This window comes from Bufo gargarizans, chromosome 9 (genome assembly GCF_014858855.1).
Source record: "Bufo gargarizans isolate SCDJY-AF-19 chromosome 9, ASM1485885v1, whole genome shotgun sequence".
Taxonomy (NCBI): Eukaryota; Metazoa; Chordata; class Amphibia; order Anura; family Bufonidae; genus Bufo; species Bufo gargarizans.
The window spans coordinates 106,336,438-106,360,391 of NC_058088.1; the positions used below are offsets into that span (position 1 = coordinate 106,336,438).

Sequence of the window (23,954 nt, forward strand, 5' to 3'; positions counted from 1 at the left end):
GTGACGTCATGAGCGTCTTGCTACCCAACATGGCGGACTTTGATACCATATACGAGTTAGATGAGGAAGAGGAGGAGGATGGCGACGACCGGGAAACGGGCTCCGGCCGAGTGGTGGACGAAGAGCACTTGCTTAGATACGCACCGGATCCGGTGGCGGTGAGGGGAGCCGGACACATTACCGTGTAAGAGACGGGGGGAGTTACAGATTTGTGGGGGCAGTCTGCGGAGCAGGCCCGTGTGGAGGCACTTGTCTGCGGAGTGACGGTACCGCCGGCGTTCTTCTGTGTGAGAACAGTGGCGCTCTGGGGGAGAACCGCCGTCATAACCATGCTGGTCCTGTACCCCACGTGACCTGACCTTTATATGAGGCCCCTTATACCTGTACCCCACGTGACCTGACCTTTATATGAGGCACCCTATACCTGTACCCCACGTGACCTGACCTTTACATGAGGCCCCTTATACCTGTACCCCACGTGACCTGACCTTTACATGAGGCCCCTTATACCTGTACCCCACGTGACCTGACCTTTATATGAGGCACCCTATACCTGTACCCCACGTGACCTGACCTTTACATGAGGCCCCTTATACCTGTACCCCACGTGACCTGACCTTTACATGAGGCCCCCTATACCTGTACCCCATGTGACCTGACCTTTACATGAGGCCCCTTATACCTGTACCCCACGTGACCTGACCTTTACATGAGGCACCCCTATACCCGACCTGACCTTTACATGAGGCACCCCTATACCCGACCTGACCTTTACATGAGGCCCCCTATACCTGTACCCCACGTGACCTGACCTTTACATGAGGCCCCCTATACCTGTACCCCACGTGACCTGACCTTTACATGAGGCCCCTTATACCTGTACCCCACGTGACCTGACCTTTACATGAGGCACCCCTATACCCGACCTGACCTTTACATGAGGCACCCCTATACCCGACCTGACCTTTATATGAGGCCCCCTATACCTGTACCCCACGTGACCTGACCTTTACATGAGGCACCCCTATACCCGACCTGACCTTTACATGAGGCACCCCTATACCCGACCTGACCTTTACATGAGGCACCCCTATACCCGACCTGACCTTTACATGAGGCACCCCTATACCCGACCTGACCTTTACATGAGGCACCCCTATACCCGACCTGACCTTTACATGAGGCACCCCTATACCCGACCTGACCTTTACATGAGGCACCCCTATACCCGACCTGACCTTTACATGAGGCACCCCTATACCCGACCTGACCTTTACATGAGGCACCCCTATACCCGACCTGACCTTTACATGAGGCACCCCTATACCTGACCTTTACATGAGGCACCCCTATACCTGACCTTTACATGAGGCACCCCCTATACCCGACCTGACCTTTACATGAGGCACCCCTATACCCGACCTGACCTTTACATGAGGCACCCCTATACCCGACCTGACCTTTACATGAGGCACCCCTATACCCGACCTGACCTTTACATGAGGCACCCCTATACCCGACCTGACCTTTACATGAGGCACCCCTATACCCGACCTGACCTTTACATGAGGCACCCCTATACCCGACCTGACCTTTACCTGAGGCAACCCTATACCCGACCTGACCTTTACATGAGGCACCCCTATACCCGACCTGACCTTTACATGAGGCACCCCTATACCCGACCTGACCTTTACATGAGGCACCCCTATACCCGACCTGACCTTTACATGAGGCACCCCTATACCCGACCTGACCTTTACATGAGGCACCCCTATACCCGACCTGACCTTTACATGAGGCACCCCTATACCCGACCTGACCTTTACATGAGGCACCCCTATACCCGACCTGACCTTTACATGAGGCACCCCTATACCCGACCTGACCTTTACATGAGGCACCCCTATACCCGACCTGACCTTTACATGAGGCCCCCTATACCTGTACCCCACGTGACCTGACCTTTACATGAGGCACCCCTATACCTGACCTTTACATGAGGCACCCCTATACCCGACCTGACCTTTACATGAGGCACCCCTATACCTGTACCCCGTGTGACCTGACCTTTACATGAGGCACCCCTATACCTGACCTTTACATGAGGCACCCCTATACCCGACCTGACCTTTACATGAGGCACCCCTATACCTGTACCCCGTGTGACCTGACCTTTACATGAGGCACCCCTGTACCCATGCCCTATGTGACCTGTATAGGGTATCCCATTTGACCTCACCTGTATAGGAGTCACTACATATATTTGTGCCCCATGTGACCCTGTATCACCAATCTATGGGGGCCCAGTGAATGTTTGTGGCCAGATTCTCCTGTGAAGGTGCTTTGTCAGGACTGCCGCTGAACAAGGGGCTGGACAGAGTAGGACAAAACCACATTTACTCAGAATATGCACTTTTATTATAGCGGTTCTCCGGTGACAACGACGTTTTCCTGAGTGCCAGCCGCTGGCCCACCTAAGCTAAGAATTCATACTTGCCTGCCGCTCCGGTGTCTGCATGTGCCGGTCCCCTCCATGTGTACTTCTGGCACAGCATGGGGATGGTCACATGCTCCTCTGCAGCCAATGACTGGCTTCAGCAGTGACTGCTGCTGTGAGACACCGGAGTCAGAGTGGTGGACCAGAATGGCGGAGAGCAGGTATGATTCCTTAGCTTAGTGGGTCAGGCTGCTGGCACTTAATAAAATGTCATTATTACCGGAGAACTCCTTTTAAAAGGGTTGTCCCATATTAGATGAATACTTTCACAGGAGCGGTAAATGTGAGAAATACCTACCATTTTCCTTCCTTGCTTTGTGCTCTGCTCCTGCCTCACTGACGTCATCCTCCTGGCTGCAGCAGTTGTTCCGTACATATGTCACCACACGTGGTATGTAAGGGACGTCGCCACTGCAGTCAGAAGAACAAATTCTGCCGGGGAGGACTAGAGCACGGTGGTGGAAGTAACAGGGGAGAAACGGGGTTAATTTGACTTCATTTTTTACTTACCGTCCTTGTGAAAGTATTTATTTAACTTGGCATTTGCTGGAGCAGAATCTGTCAGAATAAAACTTCATATTCTCACTACACCTGATAAAAGTTATTTAAAAAAAAAAGTATATTTGTACTGCTATCTCCTACCCAGTGCTGTCAGCAGTTTTGTATGGTCAAAACTGCTGACTGTTGCTGGAGTTCGATATTGATGGCCTATCCTCAAAATATCTGATCAGCAGGGGTCCGTCCGACACCCAGCACCCTCCCCTGTCAGCTCTGTGAAGAGGCTGCAACACTTCGGTGACAGCTTACCAAGCACAGTGCTGTACAATGTACAGGGTAAGAATGACTGAGCCTTATAAAGGGGCACACCCAAGAAAATCAGATAACCCTTCAAAAGATGATATCATTTTTAGTAGTATTTAATAAAGGATATATTCATTACTTTTTGTGGCTGTTTTTGTTGCGTTTGCACCACTGTCTTTTGTAGATTTATCTGATTGTACAGGGTAAGTCAAAATTAACCCTTTTATTTCGGAAACGAAAGGGAAAATTAAATATCTGTATATCCCAGCAAGTAATGGGTGAGAGGTCTTATCTTTCAGGTTTTGTCCGAAACATAGCCTAATCTTGAGAGCCACCATATTGGATAGGGGAAAATTTTTGCAATGGGAAGGGGGTCATGTAGCACATCAAGGAAGACCAGAGTTTTCTCAGAAATTAATTGCCACAATAACATTTGCAATATCGCTTGTGGTTCAAAAGTTATCAACCCAGAAAGTTATATCCAGGAACGTTCCCTGTGACGCACAGCTGTTGGACCTGTTCAATGTGTTGTCCCTGGTGCTGAACACAGAATTTAGAAGTTTTGAAATTTCTTTGTTGATCATTTTTGAAACACAAGTGATATTGCAAATCTGATTGAGGCAATCGATTTCTGAGAAAATCCTGGTCGCTTTCATATGCTAAATGACCCTCTTCCTATTGGAAAAAAGAGGTAGCAATAACTCCTGTACAAGTGTCATAGATGCCTGTTCAGGCCAATGTACTCCCTGGAAAAAGTCTAAGGCGTACCGATACGCCTTAGACTTTTCCCTGCCATTCATCAGCGCTGTGAACAGCAAGGGCAGCGCAGCGATGCTTCTGCTGCCTGAAACAACTAATAACAAGGCTCCTTACAGTGAGGAGCTTTGTTATTGGTCAGTTTGAGCGGGCTGTCGGAGCTTATGGCTCGCCGCTCTGAAGTGAGAAAAGAGGCGCTGGACATGCCAACAGGAGACCTCCATAACGGACAGACCTGTGTAATCCAATAACCACAGCGGTGGTGGCAATTGTGGCATGAGATAGGGCAATGGGTCATGGAAGACAAACTCCCCTTTATAGCAAGATTAAAGGGATTCTGTCACCTCTCATAACACAAATTCAGATTTTAAACCAGTCATGCTCCACAGATTACCTTGAATCGGTTTTGCTGTTCTATACTGTAATCCGTCCAGTAGTTTTGCTGAAAAACGACTTTTATAATTATGCTAATTAATCCTGAAGGTGCCCAGAGGGGCGTTATGTTCCACTTTGTGTGCCCGGTAACGCCCCCCTGCAGTGCCCTAAACGCCTTCCTCCTGAGTCCCTAACCGCCCACAGCGTCTCATCCCTCTCCTCCCCCTCCCTGACGGCCGAGCGAAGTCTCGCGCAGACGCAGTACCCACTGAGGGCTGCGCCAGTGCGATTTGCTGGAGACTGAGGGAAGAGTGAGCATCGGACGTCACTGGGCTCGGCACATGCCCACTGGCGACGATGAAGCTCCTCAGTGGTGCCGACCCCCTCGGAGCCACGGTGTCCTCAGTGGTGCCGACCCCCTCGGAGCCACGGTGTCCTCAGTGGTGCCGACCCCCTCGGAGCCACGGTGTCCTCAGTGGTGCCGACCCCCTCGGAGCCACGGTGTCCTCAGTGGTGCCGACCCCCTCGGAGCCACGGTGTCCTCAGTGGTGCCGACCCCCTCGGAGCCACGGTGTCCTCAGTGGTGCCGACCCCCTCGGAGCCACGGTGTCCTCAGTGGTGCCGACCCCCTCGGAGCCACGGTGTCCTCAGTGGTGCCGACCCCCTCGGAGCCACGGTGTCCTCAGTGGTGCCGACCCCCTCGGAGCCACGGTGTCCTCAGTGGTGCCGACCCCCTCGGAGCCACGGTGTCCTCAGTGGTGCCGACCCCCTCGGAGCCACGGTGTCCTCAGTGGTGCCGACCCCCTCGGAGCCACGGTGTCCTCAGTGGTGCGACCACCTCGGAGCCACGGTGTCCTCAGTGGTGCCGACCCCCTCGGAGCCACGGTGTCCTCAGTGGTGCCGACCCCCTCGGAGCCACGGTGTCCTCAGTGGTGCCGACCCCCTCGGAGCCACGGTGTCCTCAGTGGTGCCGACCCCTCGGAGCCACGGTGTCCTCAGTGGTGCCGACCCCCTCGGAGCCACGGTGTCCTCAGTGGTGCCGACCCCCTCGGAGCCACGGTGCCCTCAGTGGTGCCGACCCCCTCGGAGCCACGGTGTCCTCAGTGGTGCCGACCCCCTCGGAGCCACGGTGCCCTCAGTGGTGCCGACCCCCTCGGAGCCACGGTGCCCTCAGTGGTGCCGACCCCCTCGGAGCCACGGTGCCCTCAGTGGTGCCGACCCCCTCGGAGCCACGGTGCCCTCAGTGGTGCCGACCCCCTCGGAGCCACGGTGCCCTCAGTGGTGCCGACCCCCTCGGAGCCACGGTGCCCTCAGTGGTGCCGACCCCCTCGGAGCCACGGTGCCCTCAGTGGTGCCGACCCCCTCGGAGCCACGGTGCCCTCAGTGGTGCCGACCCCCTCGGAGCCACGGTGCCCTCAGTGGTGCCGACCCCCTCGGAGCCACGGTGCCGACCCCCTCGGAGCCACGGTGCCGACCCCCTCGGAGCCACGGTGCCGACCCCCTCGGAGCCACGGTGCCGACCCCCTCGGAGCCACGGTGCCGACCCCCTCGGAGCCACGGTGTCCTCAGTGGTGCCGACCCCCTCGGAGCCACGGTGTCCTCAGTGGTGCCGACCCCCTCGGAGCCACGGTGTCCTCAGTTAAATTCAAAATTGTCTAAATGTGCTATTTCTGCATGGAAGGCAGTTCTAGATACTAGTAATGGATTCCCTGCATGAATAGCAACCCCTTAATGTTATGTAGGCCTTCGTATTAACTATTTGAATTACTGTAACTTTCGTACTCCTCAAAAATAGTAAGAGGAGTATCTTTACTCTTCCAGAAATTAAAAAATGTAGCGTGACCTCTGCCCTTGATCCAATATGGCGGCCATGTTCCAATACATCCAGCATGTTCTAGACATAGCCTAGAAGATAGGCTCCCTCACTCATTACTTGCTGGGGTATTCACATGTTTCACTTTCCCTTCCGCTTCTGTAATAAAAGGGTGTCTTGAGACTCTCTCTGTACAATGGTTGTGCCCTGTCCCTTTCAGATGAATCAGACTGAGCTGCAGATGGGCCGTCCAGCTAAAGAACGTGACATCCCTGGCCGAGGAAGAGGCCGCAGCAGTTTGGTGTCAGACCTCTACCGATAAGATATTAAAGGGGTTGTCTCACTTCAGCAAACAGTCGTTACCATGTGGAGAAGGTTAATACAATCCACTTACTAATGTATTGTTATTCTCCATATTGCTTCCATTGCTGGCTGGATTAATTTTTCCATCACATTATACACTTCTTGTTTCCATGGTTACGACCACCCTGCAATCTATCAGTGATCAGTCGTGCTTGCACACTATCGAAAAAAATCACTAGCCTATGTGCACTACCGCGGTCCCGGCCACAAAATAGGCTGGTGCTTTTTCCTATAGTGTGAAAGCATGACCACCAGTGATGGATTGCAGAGTGGTCGTAATCATGGAGAGTGTATAGTGTAATGGAAAAATGAATCCAGCCAGCAAAGGAAGCAATATAAACAATCATAATACATAAGTGGCTTGTAGTAACTTCCTCTACATAATAAATGCCCGTTGCTGAAGTGAGACAACCCTTTTAATGACGTATCCCGAGGATAGGCCATTATTATTGACCTCATTGAGCCTTTAAGTGGATGATTGTGAAAATATTCAGGAATTACCAGAAAACTTAGGGTGCAGGTTTTCTTTATACAGTTTTTAAAGGCAGTAGTATCTGTCCTTAAGGCTTCTTGCATATGACCGAATGTATTTTGCTATCCGCAAAAAATACGGATGACGTCCGTGTGCATTCTGTATTTTGCGGAACGGAACAGCTGGCCCCTAATGGAACAGTCTTATTTTTTTCCGCAATGCGGAAAATAATAGGACGTGTTCTATTTTTTTGTGGAACGGAAATAATGAAACGGAATGTACCTTCCGTTTTTTTTTTTTTTTTTTTTTTTTTTTTTTTTTTTTTTTTTTTTTGCGGACCCGTTGAAATTAATGGTTTTGTATACGGTCCTAAAAAAAAAACCGGAATGGGCACGGAAAGAAGATAGGTTCGTGTGCAAGAGGCCTAAAGGGATTGGGCTATCCTCAGGATAGGACATCACTAGCTTATCCTCCCCGTAGCTCCGCTGACCATCTGTTCGGGTGTAGCTCCATTACCAGAAATTGGTGCTGGATCAACATTGTAGTGGACAGTGCTCTTTACTGCAGCGCTGCTCACATTCACATCAAAAGCCCTCTTTAGCCCATTCAGCCTGGATTCTTTGAAAGTAGACAACCCCTTTAAGGTACATAAATATATTCCCTTATTTGTACTGGTCTTCGGTTACTGCCTGCTTTATTATAGCCCAGAGCTGTATTCATAATTCTGCTGGTTGCTTTTGGAAATAGTCAACGGACACTTGCAATGCACTTCATATGTGTAACAGATTCAGTCTTAGATAAAAACCGTGGATAAGGTTTAACTGGTGAAAAATTGTCTTTCTTCTTCCTGTAGATTTGGATTAAGCAACAAGTTTGATGCAGAGTTCCCTTCTGTCTTAACCGGCAAGGTAGGCATGGTCATACGAATGGTTATATTATTGGGATGATTTCACTTTTGAATGGGGCAGCCCCACGGTATATTGCACAAGAAGAAAGCGTTTCAGCATCTCCTCTTCCTGACCGTGGATGTACACGGTGCAATAATCGGGCGGATTATTGGGAACAAACGACCGCCTGTTCCCGAAATTTGCCATCTAATAGTAAATGCACACCATCAGGATTTACGTGTGGAGAATCCGTGCTGACAATCCGCATCAATTGGTGCAGATTTTCCGCATGTGGATTTTACTCTTCCCATTGAAGTGACTGGAGAAATTCTGCATGAAATCCAGTCAGAAAAAGAATTTAACATGCTTCGGATTTTTAAAACTGCACTGCCGGTCAAAAGCCACGCTGAAAAAATCTGCATCGTGTACATGACAATTTCATACGGTGCATGCAAATCTGCACGCAATTCTGATGGTGAACTTAACGTAAAGGTGCAGCAGATCACCCGATGAATATGTGCCTGCTACTCTGGATGGAGACCAGTCCTGATATGGCATATTATGATGACATCTGCAGGATAACCTTTTTTCATGTGGACCATGTCTCTCATTGCAGAGCTGTGTACGAGGAGTCATCTACAAAAGTGCTTGCTCTCTAGATGCCATACTGTGTTATGCCAAGGGCATGACACGGCAAAATAAAAAAAAGCGAGGGCCGAAGCTCTGACCGGTAAAGAGATTCCCCAGGTTTAGAGCCGCGTATCGGGATATGTTGTGCTGAAGAGGCATAGCGCTGTTATAAGCTGGACAAGCTGATGGAAATCACAGCAGCTCCCTCCTGCAATGGACGGATCCATTCAGATAATACAACAGTCTGCATCCATTCAGAACGGATCCATTTGTATTATCTTTAACATGGAGAAGACAGATCCGTATTAAACTCCATTAAAAGTCAATGGGGGACAGATCCGTTTTCTATTGTCAGAAAACGTATCCGTCCCCATTGACTTACATTGTGTGCCATGATGGATCCGTTTAGCTCGGTTTCATCAGACGGACAACAAAAGTGTTTTGGTGTCCGTCTCCAAAGCGGAACGGAGGCAAACTGATGCATTCTGAGCGGATCCTTTTCCATTCAGAATGCAAACGAATCGGTTTTGGACCGCTTGTGAGAGCCCTGAACGGATCTAGCAAACGAAAAGCCAAAACGCCAGTGTGAAAGTACCCTAAGACGGGCAGCTAGTCTGCCACATCTGGCAGTCTAATGCCGATTACCTGATGAATGAGCAAACGCTTATCGTGCAGTCCCAAAGTTTCAACCGGTTTAAAAACCCCTGTTTGCTGGTGGCAGATGGTGCTGTCTGATCACGATCTGCTGCCGGCAAACAATGGTCAGAATGGGGACAAGTGATGGCACTGGAGATCGCTTGTCACCATACATGTAATAACAGCGGTCTCCTCCACTAATGAGCAGGCGATTGCTGGGAAGGAACGTCTAATACAGGCTTTAGTTATAGCAGGTTATGGGCACCATGTTACAGATGTATTGTGAGGCTTTATACTGCCACTTTTTTTAGGCTAGGTTTACATTGCTCCGGGTTTGGGAAGATCACACCAGCTCATTTGCTTTGTAATAAGCTATTTGCACCTCAGTGCCTTTTATATCCAGGCTGGTTCTTATCTCATTATGTTTGACGTGAACGTATCCATAGAGCCCCATTCATCTGGGGGTGTTTTTGGCATTCATCAGAATACTTTTTTCTTGGACTTTATAGTTTACTGTGCTTTCCTGGCCAACTGGGCACCGAACAAATCCTGGTTTGTGTTTGATATTTATATTTTTATAAATATATAAACATGCAGCGGAGGATGTGACGTATGCCATTGTAACCCTCCTATCCAAAAAACGTCACCGACTTCTGTCAGAGGTATATATCTCCGATGGAGGGAGAAAGCGGAGCCTCCCTGAAAATGCTTGGTGTCATGGCCTGTCCGTAGTTCAGGTGTCACTAAAGTGAGTTCTTGGGCCTAAGGGGAAGACGCAGCAGTTTCCTGTTGTAATACTCTCCACAATCGCACATTGTACGACTCCGCCGGCAGTTCAGAAGTCATAAAAAGTTCCCCTGGTGTTGTCCACTGAGATGCAGGTGATTGATAGGGCCATAATAGCCACTCTTGGCTTTCTGAGGCCAGACTGAGCCTGCTGGGTTTTGCTTAGTTTTCCTCTGTTTGCTGCCTTGGCTGTATCCTGTCATAAAATATTATGGCCCCCTTTTAACAATGTTTAAAAAAAGAAGATGCCTGGAGGAAATAATGCTGCTTTTCATTGGAGACCAGTACAACCAGAATAAAAACCCTTATCTTCTACTTTAAACAGATGAACAAAAAAAAAAAAACTAGAAACATGACCTAGCAAGCAGTCGCCCCCACGACTCTTTTACCAGACCTTGGATTTTTTTTCTAACCCTACTGTTTTATTTGAGTAGCTCGGCTCCCCGTAGATCCAGTTCCCAAGCAAGGGGGGTGAAGCTTCTTTATTACACCTTTGTCTCCAAGTCCATTATTTAGACCTGTGAGAACCCATTGCACTGGAAGGAGCAGGCTTTGAAACTTCTCGACATCTGTGTAATTATTGCCTAGGTGGTGGCCACGTGACATTTTGAAATAATGTGATAAGTTTTTTGTGTCATTTTCTTTAATTGTTGCAGAAATATCATTGTACACTGCTGTCATGTAATAAATGTCATCCACATCTGATTTCTGTGATCACTAAAGGATGGATTGTCCGATCTCACCAGGCTTACGGGAATGACCGATTGGACCAGTGCTCCGTTGTTTAAGGAACTTCAAATAGCATAGCAGGACAAGCTCACTGGTTAGCACTGGGGTCCTAGGTTCAAATCCGGCATACTGGCCTGCTTGGCCGTTCCCCCTAAGCCTGGCGGCTTGGGCCCGAAGCTTAGGCTACTTTCAGACTCGCGTTTGGTGCAGATCAGTCATGGATCTGTACAGACGGATCCGTTCAAATAATACAAATAGATCCGTTCTGAACGGATGCAGACGTTTGTACTATCTGTAACATTCAGAATGCATTAGGGGAAAAACTGATCCTGAACGGATCTTGCAAACTGAAACCAAAACGCCAGTGTGAAAGTAGCCTTAGTCGCATCTTGCTATTTTCACAGTGACACACGGTACAAATCCTTGAACGTAATTTTTAGAAATGATGTACACCAAACGTGGTCCCGGTATCCTCCTGCTTAGTCCACATTTCTGTGACTCTTCAGTCCCAACATGTTTGCTGTTGGATGCGTGTGACCAGACCCATTCTTCAGCCACAGGCAGTGAATCACAGTGCAATGTTGGCCAATGGCGGCTTCTGATGGATGAGTGTGGCCACATACGCCTCCATCAGTGGTCATGTTGAGACCAAGACACTGATGAATTTTGACCTCAACAGGCATAGTTGGGGACCTTACAAATCGTGATATCGGTGTAGATCTTCTAAAGACAATATGTTAAGTGATCAAAGTGGCCAACCCCTCAAACGGTTAATACATACCTACTTTCGGGCTTTGTAAGGGGCCCGGTCTCAGATTCAGTAAATTTTTGAGCAAAATGGCACAATGTGCTGCACAAACTTGCCTGGTTAAACGCTGGGCTTTCCTGGGGAAACTCCAACATATTTTTGCAGACTCTTTGACGTCGGTGGTATACATTTTCAGGACATATAAACGCAGAAAGCATAGGGATGATCCGTGTGCTTTCTTCATATGTCCACAAAAGGCAGACCAATTGAATTTAACGGGTCTGCAAAAAATGTTGATGCAACACGAACGGATTTGTGGACCGCAAAATACATACTGTTGTGTGCATGAGGCCTTAGTCATTGAGGTTGGGCACCTTTCATATCCGTTGTGCAGTGGAACAGCGCTTGTGTTATAGGAGTGAAGAGGGAGCTGCAATCAAAGCCAAAGTGATTTAACATGGGCCGCTGTGTGTTTTGTTTTGTTTTAAATAATTGTCATGCTACCAAATCTTGTGCTGTGTGTCTGCAGGTTGCCCCTGAAGAGTTTAAAATCAGTATCGGACGTGTGAATACATGCTTGAGGAAGAATCTCCCTCTCAATGTGAAGTGGCTGCTATGTGGCTGTATTTGCTGCTGTTGTACACTAGGCTTAAGTTTGTGGCCGGTTATATGCCTGAACAAAAGGGTAAGTAATTGCACTGGGAGCGCTTTCATAGAGGCGGGTGACCTTACAATTGTTCCGCACCATTCAGCTGAAGAGGTGGAATTGGGCCGTGCAATTTATATCCTGATAATTGCTGTAGAGATGATCGCAGATTTCTAAATGCACACACTAACACACCAGTTGATTTTTCTCTTTCTTATAATCTTTTGTTTGTCGCCATGTTTTGCTAGACAAGAAGATCCATTCACAAGCTATTGGACTGGGAGAATAACAGATTATATCACAAGGTAAGTGATCGATATAAAATGTAACTGGTAAGGCTGGCTTCACATCTCATTTTTCCCATCCTTTTAATGTATACGTTAAACAGATGCCTCAGACTGATGCCATACAGTGGCAACCTTTCACTATAGAGTTCAATTGTAAAAATATATATATAATTTTTTTTACCATACTGCAGGATACAAGAACATTGTGTGCTTCGTTTTTGTGTCCTCTTTTTTTTTTTTTTTTTTTTTTTTTTTTTTTTTTTTTTCTCCTTTAACGCATACGTCAAGCTGAGGCATAAAATGTGATGTGAACCCGAACAAGGCGCAGTGTCTGATAGTAAGATTTGTTTCTTCTTAGCTTGGCTTGCACTGGAAACTGAGCAGAAGGAAATGTGAATCAAACAACATGATGGAATATGTAAGTATCCTATTATGCGGTAGAAATAAATTTAAAACCTTAATTCCGTCCAAAAAAAAATACATGGGGCAGCTTGACTAATCCTAATTTTTAGACAATGTACACTTAAGACTAGGCAGCCTAAAAATACACCAGATTTACGGTATCTGGATGATTAAATTGGTTTAAGTTTATACCGCCTATTAGTTGGCTGACGTTATACCAGAGTGTCGTAAACCGCATCCCTTTCTAGCTTAGATGAGTTGAAGTGTCTAAGGGCCACTTTACACACACGTGCTCTGGGGTTTTTGGCTCACTAAAGACACCATAAAACACACCATAGAAACAACTGACCTTTTTTCTATACTGCATACAGGTTTTATGGCTTTTCTTGGAAGCAATTAAATCTTTTTTTCTAGACCACTTTGGGAACCATGCTTTTTCTGGTATTTTTTCCCTGTCGAGAAGGAGATGTCAAAACGCCAAATGTCCAAAAAAAGTAAACGCACATGAGGCCTCATTCACATTTCCGTGTCACGTCCGTGGAAAAAAAGCGTATGTTTCATCTGTGAAGGATCCGTACTTGGTCCACATCATGAATAAAAGTAGTGCATGTACCGTGATTTATATATATATTTTTTTTATAGCCCACGGTCAGTAAAAAAAAATACTGAAATGTGAACAGGCACATTTAAATGAATGGGTACGTGTGTTGTCTGCAGAAAATGCAGACAGCACATGTCAGTGAAAAATGGAAATGTGAACAAGGCCTGACCCCTATCCTCACGGAAGTTCGCTGGCAGGGGCTGGAAGTGCATATATCCTGAATGGAGCAATGGGGAGCAGGGAGAATTAGACAAAACAGTCCTGAAAACCCCTTAGTGACCAGCAATACCAGTGGCCTGGTAGAAGTGCTGCACAGGCCTCCCATGAGAGCCGAGCTCCTGCTCAGTTGTAACCAAGGCATCAAAGTGGTTTAGACGGAGCGAGCTCCCTCTGTCTCCCCTAGGCACCCTGCTAATGAGATTGTGGGGTCCAGTGTGTTCGCTGAATGAAGCTCCAAGGCCTGCCTGCATGTATTCCCATCAGCTTGCTGAAAGTATAATACTCTGCACTGCATAATCAGTACAGGGTGTTATAGAAGCAATCAAGACTGCCTGTTAAAGTATCCTTGTGGGACAAGTGAATGGTTAAAAAAAAAAAAAAAAAAAAGTTTTATTAATAAAAATTGAAGTCGAAAGACAACCTTTTACATTGAACAAAGTTTTCAAAAGTTGCAAAAATAACCCCCCACCCCCCCACATACTTGGTATCGCCATGACCCAGGCTACACAATTATCACATATTTATACTGAGCCCCAAAATAAAATCGAGGCCTCTCACAGCTCCGTAGAAAGAAAAATGTAAAAAAAACTTTATTTAAAAAAAAGGGGGATTTTATTGTGCAAAAGTTGTCGAAAAAAAACCTTTATGTATTTGGTATCGCTGTAATCGTACTGACCCAGAGACTAAAGTTAGTGTTATTTATGAAAAAAAAATAATGCTACTGAATATAATGTATAGTGGCAGTATTGCAATTTTTTTCCACACCCGCCCAGAAAGTTTATAAACATTAAGTTATTTGTACACCACAATGACGCCATTAAAGATTACAACTTGTCCCGCAAAAAAATAAAAATGCTTTCATACAGCTACATTGATTAAAAAGTTATAGCTTTTGCAATGCGATGATGTAAAAAATGAAATAAATTGCTTGGTTGTTAAGGCCCAAAACAGGCTGGTCACTAAGTGGTTAAGGGTTGCCCAAATACAGCAATGGTCACTTTTAGTAGTGTTTCAGCTTCCAGCCTCAGACGCATAGCCGGGAATGATGGGATGCTGTGCCTGGAAGGTTCCTCAAGCATTTCAGACAGAATCTGAGAATATTTGGAAGAGCAACAATTGCCCCAACTCTGCAATGTTATCAGAGTCCACCCATCCTCTTTCGGTTCTCCATAGACATTAGATTCTATCACAGTGACGAGAATCTGCGTAGAAAACTATGGCCAGCTTTCCTCTTATGTAGGCTGGTGCGGTAAGCTGCTAGGTTGCAGAACTTTTCAGGATTTCTCCTTAGAAAATGATCTATGGTCACTAGAGACTAAGTGAATATTTTACAAATCTCGCCCACCTGCTGTGGCCAACGATTTCACCGCTGTCAGCATAAGTAGGGGTGATACCCGCATGTAGCGTGCGCTATTTGTTAATGCTCTTTTTATCTATTTCTTTTCCAGGTCATACTAATAGAATTCTTACCAAAGTATCCTATCTTTCGACCGGACTGAAGACAGACTGCCCCCCCAGTTCATTTCATGTTTTTGTTACCTGTCATTCCTACCCTTAGTGCCTTTTTAGATGGTTTTGGGAAGGAAAGGTCTACTGTACACGTGGTGTGTTTAGAAAAACACAGCAGGAGGTCTTTTGTATCGCTGTATGGTAACCTAACAGAGTGGTATTTTTTATTCTGTGTAGAAAAGAACAAAATTTGCACACTTATTTTTTTATGTTTAAGGGAAGCTTTCTGTTTTGCACTTCATTTTACCCCGTGTGGTGAAAACGTGTCAAGCGGCGTGCGTCACTGCAGCCACGGGGGTGGCATATATATATATATATATATATATATATATATATATGTGTGTGTGTGTGTGTTTACATAGTATGTATATATGTTTATACACATCCCTATATGTAGTGAAGGTAGGGGTGTACATTAGTGCTGCTTTAAATCTAGCTTGTTGCCTTACTGTTCCTACGTCTTTGATTTACTAGTGCTTACCTAGCTCCCGGTGTCAGTCCGTTGCCTGTCGTGCAGAGGTGACGCCTGTCTCTCCGCCTGTCCCAGCTGGTCATGCAGCAGCTTCACACTGACTACAAGTCCTTCAATTTTCAATATCCTTTCTGGTCTAAAGGGTTAGACTTTTATGTATTTTTGGGGACGGATCTATCTATAGAAGCGATCATTTCTTATATTCTACGTGATTTGATGTGTCAATGCGTCAAATTTAAATATACATATATAAATATATACTGCAAGCCGCAACAGATTATTTAACCAAAAACTGTATATATTGCCTTTTTCAGAACTGCAAGTATTATACTTATGTTTACAGAATGTAATATAGCTGTTACTATGTTGCCAATGATTCTGCATCAGTTCTACAAATACATGCAGGCTCGCTTGATTGTATGAACCATTTCTCGCGTTTAGGTTGAACTGAACCATGTCTTGCATTGCTTTGTGCTGCTGGTCTCTCGTCTGCAGATCTAACAGTCCCTTTGTGATAAAGCCATATCAGTTGGATGTAGGGGAGTGAGGGGCACTCTGACTTGCACTTCTAAGGGCACTTTCACACTAGCGTTATTCTTTTCCGGCATTGAGTTCCGTCCTAGGGGCTCCATATCGGAAAAGAACTAATCAGTTTTATCCCTATGCATTCTGAATGGAGAGCAATCCGTTCAGGATGCATCAGTTCAGTCTTTGACTTTTCAGGACGGAGATAATACCCCAGCATGCTGCAGTTTTATCTCCGTCCAAAATTCCAGAACACTTGGCATTTTTCCCATTAAAATGCATTAATGACGGCCCCAAGTGTTCCAGCAAAACTGATCCGGCATTGCGGTCTGCGCATGCTCAGACCAAAAAAAATGTGAAAAAGTAAATGTCGGATCTGTTTTTCTGGATGACACCGGAGAGACTGATCCGGCATTTCAATTCATTTGTCATACGGATCAGGATCCTGATCCGTCTGATAACTGCCATCAGTTTGTGTCCGTATTGCTGGATCCAGCGGGCCGTTCCAGCGACTGAACTGCCTGCCGGAATCCTCTGCCGCAAGTGTGAAAGTACCTTAAACAGTGTATGTAGTGGACAGACTTTTTCTATGCCCTGTAAATGAGTACACCTTTGGCACCCTACAAACTGTGTTTGTGTTGGGGACACTGAGGGTATGCTCCCGTGTGACAAAATGTTTCTGTGACTGAAAATGCCTTTTGTAAACGTGATTGGTATTGTTTTTAAGCGTTTCTCCAACCCCCATTTAGGCCACCTGCTCACGTTACAAAATACATGTGCTTTTTCCGTGCAGAAAAAAAACGCAGTGTAGTACAGTACCAACGAAGTGTATGAGATTACACAAATCTCATGCACACTTTGCAGTTTTCTGTGCGGGAATTGACCTGCCGTGCGGAATTCTAAAATCGCAGAATGTTAGTTGTGTTTGTGGGTTTAGCTGTGGATTCCATTTCCAATGAAGGGTGACATCTGCCACGCCAAAAAACGATGTTAGAAATTGCGGATATGTAGCACATAAAACCACACGAGTGCAGGCGGCCTTAAATGATTGGAATATACCATAAGAATATACTGACACGTACGTGGTTTTGCTCATGACAAATCCAGTGCATTTGTAAAAGATTCCACAACAGAAATCCAAGACTGACACTCAGATTTCTGGTGCCGATGTGATGGCAGATCCAAACGAGGATTAATCCCATATGGAATCTGCAACTAGAATGAACTGGATGTAGGGCCGCAGCTATCGTATTATTTTAGTAATCAAGTACTCTACCGATTTAAGCGATTAATCTGATAAGAATCAGTGTCCCCCCCCCCCCCGCACCGCCAGACCCCCATGCAGCTGCCATAGTCAAATACCCCAGAATATGCCAAGTGCCCCCTCCCATCACAGGAATGCTCCCCATGACACCCTGACTGATATACACCACATCAGCACCAGATCTGTACTGTAAGGACCTGTAATTGTGCCAGATATGCCTGCATTCTGAAGCTCCCCTACACACAGACCTGCCAAGAGCTCCGTACGCAGTGCCGCCCCTATGAGCCTCTGTGTATTCCAGGACTGCACCACATCCTCCCTCACATGGCTGCCCATTTGCGTTGAGGATTTTTTTTATGTCAATTTACTCATGTTTCAGCCCTAGTTGGATGCAAAATGTTAGAAGATTTGATAAGGATTTAGGCACCTTAATCCTCATGAATTGGGAGTGGGGCCTAAATGGAACAAGCAAAAATAAAAGTTCTCCCCGCACTTTGGTTGTTATATTGGAGATGTCTGAATGCTTAAGGGATTTTTCTGGGCATCCCAAAAAATAAGATAATTTTTCTACCCAACAGGTATTAGAAGTTGTTTGTGTCAGAATTTTCCAATCCTATCTTCCACTTCTCCCTGGCCTTGCCACCATAGTATACGTTTAGGTTACCTGTGCAGGTTTTTCCTTGTGGACTGTCATGCCGAAAAACCACAGCAAAATGCGAGAGATTTCACAAATCTCATTTACACTTTGCTTTATTGTTTTGTGCGGAAATTGAGCTGCCGTGCCGATTTTGAAATCCACATTATGTCAATTCTTTGTTCGGATTTCACCCTTTTAGGCTAAATGCGCATGATCAGGATTGCGTGCGGATTTGCATGTGGAAAATCCACACCGTAGGTCATGTAGATTGTATTCTATGAGAATTTGAAATTCTCATGCACACGATGCAGATAATTTTTTCTGCATGGATTTTCTCCATTCACTTCAATGGGGAGAATAAAATCTGCATCAAAGCCGCATGTAAATCTGCACCAATTGATGCAGATTAACTGCACGGATTTCCCGGCGAAAATCTGCACTGAAATCTGCAGGTGATCTGAACATAAATCCTGAACATGTGCAATTGCCCTAAAATGCAAGGGTGAAATCTGCAGCAAAAGTCCAATCCGCACCAAAAACCGCAAGTAATAATACATGTGGTATTTGGTGCGAAAATGCACAGAAATTTGTGTGGAATTTCTGCAAGAAAGCTCGCACCCGTGTGCTGGTAGCCTTATTGCTTCACTGCAGTTCCTGAGAGGTCTTCCGGGCAATCACTTGTCACCTATATTAGCTCGATAGGCTTGAAGCTGCAGCAGGCACAATAAACCTATTGCACTGCATAATGTCTCCAGCGCATGCGCAGGATGAGTGACTTGCCCATGCTTATAGCAAACTCTAAATTAAGTCTCTACACACATTTTTAAAGGGAATTCGCCCTGAAGTAGAATGAAATGCTTGTAAGTAAAAGTCCGCCAGCGGTCTTCTTGCATGAAAACTTTTAAAGCAAAGCTATTGGATAAAACTGATAATATGCAGGACCTGAGAAGGTGGTGCATGACAAAGGGTCTCAAAGAGCATCCCCGTGTCATGTGCCACCCCCCCATCGAGTTTTTCCTAAAGCGTTTTTCATTAGTCTCCTGGTTGTCATGGTCTATTGAGATTGTAGCTATGGCAGTGCCCTTAGGGCTTGGCACTTTCCTACTGATCTGCCTGCTTGAGGATCTATACAAAACTGGATGACACCCAGTGGGTGCTACAATGGCTGCAATTACTTACAACAACCTTTAGGACCTGGATTTGCGTTTATTTTTCATGTTAACTATTTCTTTCCTAAAACATGTATATTTGGAAGACTAGATATTTTCATCATTCGTGTTTGCTAAAGCCAAATAACGCTTTTGTTAGTGCCATTGAGATAAGTTTAAAATGACTTTGTGCCAGTGAAATGAATATATTCAGAATCTTTACTCGTACGACTCTGATGTCATCTGAACAGAGCTGTTCTTAATTACACCTAAAGGCGTTGTCCCTGTTATAACAAGACTCCCCCCAAATGTAATAAAATAATAAAAGAAAAAATACTTGCCACCTAATCCCTCACCATTTTCCAGCTCTGGTCCTCACCTCCAGTCTCATGCCATACACCACTGAGGCCAGTGATTGGCTTCAGTGATCGCGTGCAGTATCCTGCCACATCACGCTTCAGCCTATAAACAGAAACCAGAGATGAGGAGCTGCAGCACTGAAACCGGTGGGGGACTATATGATCTTTTATTATTTTATTACATTTTGGAGCACTGGAAAAGTCGTCTATAGCTGACAGCTCCTTTAAAATGCAGATCCTGACTGTACTAGTAATTCACAGTGCCATGTCAAATGAAGACAGCTAGGACCTTAAAGGGATATTCCTATCTGGACATTTATGGCATATCAATGTGATGCCATCAATGTCCAGTAGGCGTCAGGACCCACTACTGTCACCCCCAAGCATTAATGGGAGAGAGCTGCACGTGTGGCTTTCTCAGTTCATGCTGGGTTTGCTGTTTTTGGAGGTTCCATAGCTGTGAATACTGGGATGGCCGCCCTCCTCATTCATGTCGGAGCCCTGTTCTTGAAGGGAATGTATCACCTTGATTTTGGACTATTATTTACAGTAATACATGCGTAGTTCTGCAGATAACGAGTCACTATTATTACGGTATATTTTTTATTTTTTTTTTGGGGGGGGGGGGGGGGAATCGGATAACCCCTTTAATGTAAAACCCACAGAGCGCTCATTTATAGATTTTCACATCACCTGTTTTACATTTATGTTTGTGGGCAGAAAGAATGCCAAAGCATGGTAAACTACGCTTTTCCATCTTGCAAATTCCAGCAAAAAAGTGTGTATGTATAAAATGTGTTTTTATTTTCCCAGTAGGTAAACCGTTCTAGCCATAGGCCACTCAGAGTATTCAGTTACTTTGTGCCAAGTGGTGGAAAGAGTAACCCTGCAGATTGTGCTACAGAACTGCACAAAGATCCTGATGTGCCACTTTTGCTGTGAACTTGCCACAGATTTTACCCTTTTTTCACTGCAAAGTGTGAAAATCCACAGTAAATTCCTCCCTAACAGGCTGTGTGCTTGAAAATCTGTAACGTGCCGAAAAATGTTAGCTGTGAAGTTTTAAGAACCTGAATTTGAATTGAACATTTATTGTACTTTCTTGCAGATTTTCATGGCCTCAGTGTAGTATTGAGGTGATCACGCATTCAAAGCTGTCAGATTAGAACGGAGCCTAGGAGATCAAGTCAGCATTATTCCCTGCCGACTAACCCGACGCCTTTCTCCTGGTCACATACAGTTTCTGCTAGGTGATTAGGATTTGGTGACTGGAACCCACACTTGTCACAAGTAAAAAGGGGTCCTGAGTCCCTCGCTTGAATGGAGTGATAATCGGGCACTCTGGTCCCATTTATTCACTATCTATGGCAGGCCCAGCAACCTTCGGCACTCCAGATGCAAAACTACATTTCCCAGCATCCAGAATTGCTCAGCTGTTCTTGTAACTTCCACCTGAAGTGAAAGGAGGATTCTGGGAGTTGTAGTTTCAGAATGGCTGGAGTGCCAGAGGTTGCTGATACCTGATCTGTGGTGATAAGAAATGTAAAGGTGTTGTCCCACTATAACTTAAGTTGGCTGTATGTAATATATACATAGGTGTAATGTTGAAGGGTTTTCCGAGATCGATACTGATGACCTATACTCAGGATAGGTCATCCGTATCTGCTCGGCGGGGGTCAGACACCCAGGACCTCCACCGCTCAGAAGGAACCAGTACTCCTGTGAGCACCATGGCCTTCTCGCAGCTTACCAAGCACAGCCCCATGCATTGTATAGCGGCTGTTCTTGGTATTGTGCTCAGCCCCATTCACTTCAACTCACAGGAGTGCTGGTGCCTTCTCAAACAGCTGATGTCGGACCCCCACTGATAATATACCGATGATCTATCCTGAGGATACATTTTGGAAAACCCCTTAAAGTTGAATGTCAGTCTCTACAGTTGGCTTTTATATGGTTTGTAAATTGTACACAAAGCTGTAAGTAATGCAACAGATAATACAATGTATTTCCCACAATACCTTTCAGTCAAATTAATGATATGATTTGTAAACCTTAAGTTTATTTTTGGTCTTTATCTCAAACCATTAGGACTCATTGACAGGACTGTGATCGGCCCGGGAAGTACAGTCCGTGTCTCTGCTTGATCTCCCGGGCCGACCACAGCTCCCCTGAACGGTCACTTACCCTAAGTTCAGACCTGAACGCTCAACACGGATAAACCAATGATTCCCTATGGGAATGGTTCTCACCTGGGCGTTTTTACAGCGCGTACGATCGCGCTGTAAAACGCCCGACGCTCAAACAAGTTCTTGAGCTTTTTTTTGGGCGTTTGTCGCTCGTTCCCGCACATAGATATTCGGGAACGTGCGACAATGTGTGCACGCCTGTCTCTGTATGCGCGATTGTAAACGCCCGTACAATCGCGCATACAGAGCGCTCGTTTCAGAACGCTCAGGTCTGAACCCCCTGTTAGTGTTTTATAATAGTTCACATCTGGTCGTGGATCTCTTGCACTGAACTCTGTTCCGCGATCAGATATGCACTGACTGCACCATAAAACTGTCATGGTCGCGTGCATGAGCCCTAAAGAAAAAGCTTTGCAGAAAGCATATTGTGGGAACCAATGACACATTCGTCAGGGTATTTTTTTAACTAATTTTGCATGTCCAACTAACTACTTTTTAACATCAGGCACATCAGTGTTTTATGATGCAGTCAGTTCATATATGACTGTGAGTTCAGTACAAGAGATTAGCAATCGGATATGAGCTGAGGTTATTATAAGACACTACGATACAGTCAGTTCCGGAGAGCTGCGTTCGGCCAAGATACGGATGGTGCTTCCTGGGCCAATCAGTCATGTGAACAAGTCCTAAATGGTTTGACTAAGACAACTTAAGGTTTCCTAATTATATCGTTCATTTGGCTGAAAGGTAATTTGGGAAACACACTGTATTGTCTGCTGCATTACTTACAGCCCTGTGTACGATTCACAAACCATACAAAAGCCGACTGTAAAGACTGATGTTCAGCTAAACATCACACACAGGAAATATCCCATACAGCCAACTTAAGAAACTTAAAGGTGTCCCACGATAACTTATCACTAGGCTTCAGATCTGCGTATTGTTTTTCAATACACAAATATGCATACAGTAGGAATTAACCGAAGTCTCGCGCGACCTCAGGAGAAACAAACTTTGGCTCCACGGAGCCAATACATTTAAATGCTGTACAGATACAGCATTAGGGTACATTAACACGACTGTATAATATTATCCGCATTTTTGCGGATCAATTCATTTCTATGGGTGAATAAAATGTGTGGACAACATTTCTGCATTTCTAGTCTGCAAAAATATGACGCTTGTCCTACTATTGTCCGCACAGATCGGTCCGCAGCCCCATTCAAGTCAATGGATCCGCAAATGGTTTCCATATGTCATCCGTTTTTTGCGGATCCGTTTCCGTATTTTTGAAGGCATAAATTATTTTTTTTTTTTCATTTTTTGCGGACCGTAAAAAAACTAAAGACATAGGGAACACAAACGGAAGTCGTTTTTCCACAAAATGCAGACACACGGTTCCATTATTTGCGGACCGCAAACGGAAAGGATTACACACAGTCGTGTGAATGTACCCTTAACGTGTAAGTATTTGAACGTATTGACTTTGGATCTATGATTCGCTCAAGCCTACCTATCACCATAGGCTGAGTGCATGAGCCCTTAGGCATAGTAGTCTATGGGGATAGTCAGACTACAGTTGTTGTTTTTTTTTTGACTGCCAGCGAATAAGACTTAAAAAACTAGCAGATTTCTCGGAGTGGCAGGGGTGCAGCTTTTTGGTGTACCACTTTCTGTATGTGTGATGGTATGCTTACATTTAGCTGACCGTAATTTCCACATCATATTACTGTATTTTACCCGCGGTGAAGACAAGGAAATTGTATAGAGATTAAACCTTCTGAACGCAGCTCTGTACCAGATGGCGTAACTTGGGATTGGTACAATTTTTATGTGGATTGATTGTGTGTGTAAGCTGTACAATATTGTGAAAAAAAGAACCTATACATTAATGGTGAAAAAACCTGCGGCAAACATTTTCCTCGACAGAACGTATACTGACCGTGCCACTATGGACTTGGACACCCCCCACAGTGTGGGAAATTCCATGCAGATACTGTGTACACTTTTTTGTTGTTGGGGGGGAATCAGCATTTTAAACATTGCATCTACCTTTTCCCATTGGAATATTAACGTGTGGGCCGGTAACCACTACACGTGTATGAGATCAGCTCCAATGCATTTGTAAACAGCTGACCACCAGTTACTTGTCATGGGGGGGCATGGGATCTGTTGGACCTCCTGTTTTGAGAAGAGACTTTCT

At 45.6% G+C, this 23,954-nt stretch overlaps 1 protein-coding gene across 1 annotated transcript; it reads left to right on the forward strand.

Annotated features, from left to right (window-relative positions):
- On the forward strand, positions 1 to 15,466 carry LOC122946683 (cysteine-rich hydrophobic domain-containing protein 2-like). The gene is made up of 6 exons (XM_044306447.1): positions 1 to 184; positions 7,934 to 7,988; positions 12,026 to 12,181; positions 12,391 to 12,447; positions 12,788 to 12,847; positions 15,100 to 15,466. Exons 1-6 carry the CDS (start codon positions 9 to 11, stop codon positions 15,148 to 15,150), a joined length of 555 nt encoding a protein of 184 aa, XP_044162382.1. The 5' UTR covers positions 1 to 8; the 3' UTR covers positions 15,151 to 15,466.
- Positions 15,467 to 23,954: the final 8,488 nt, after the last annotated feature.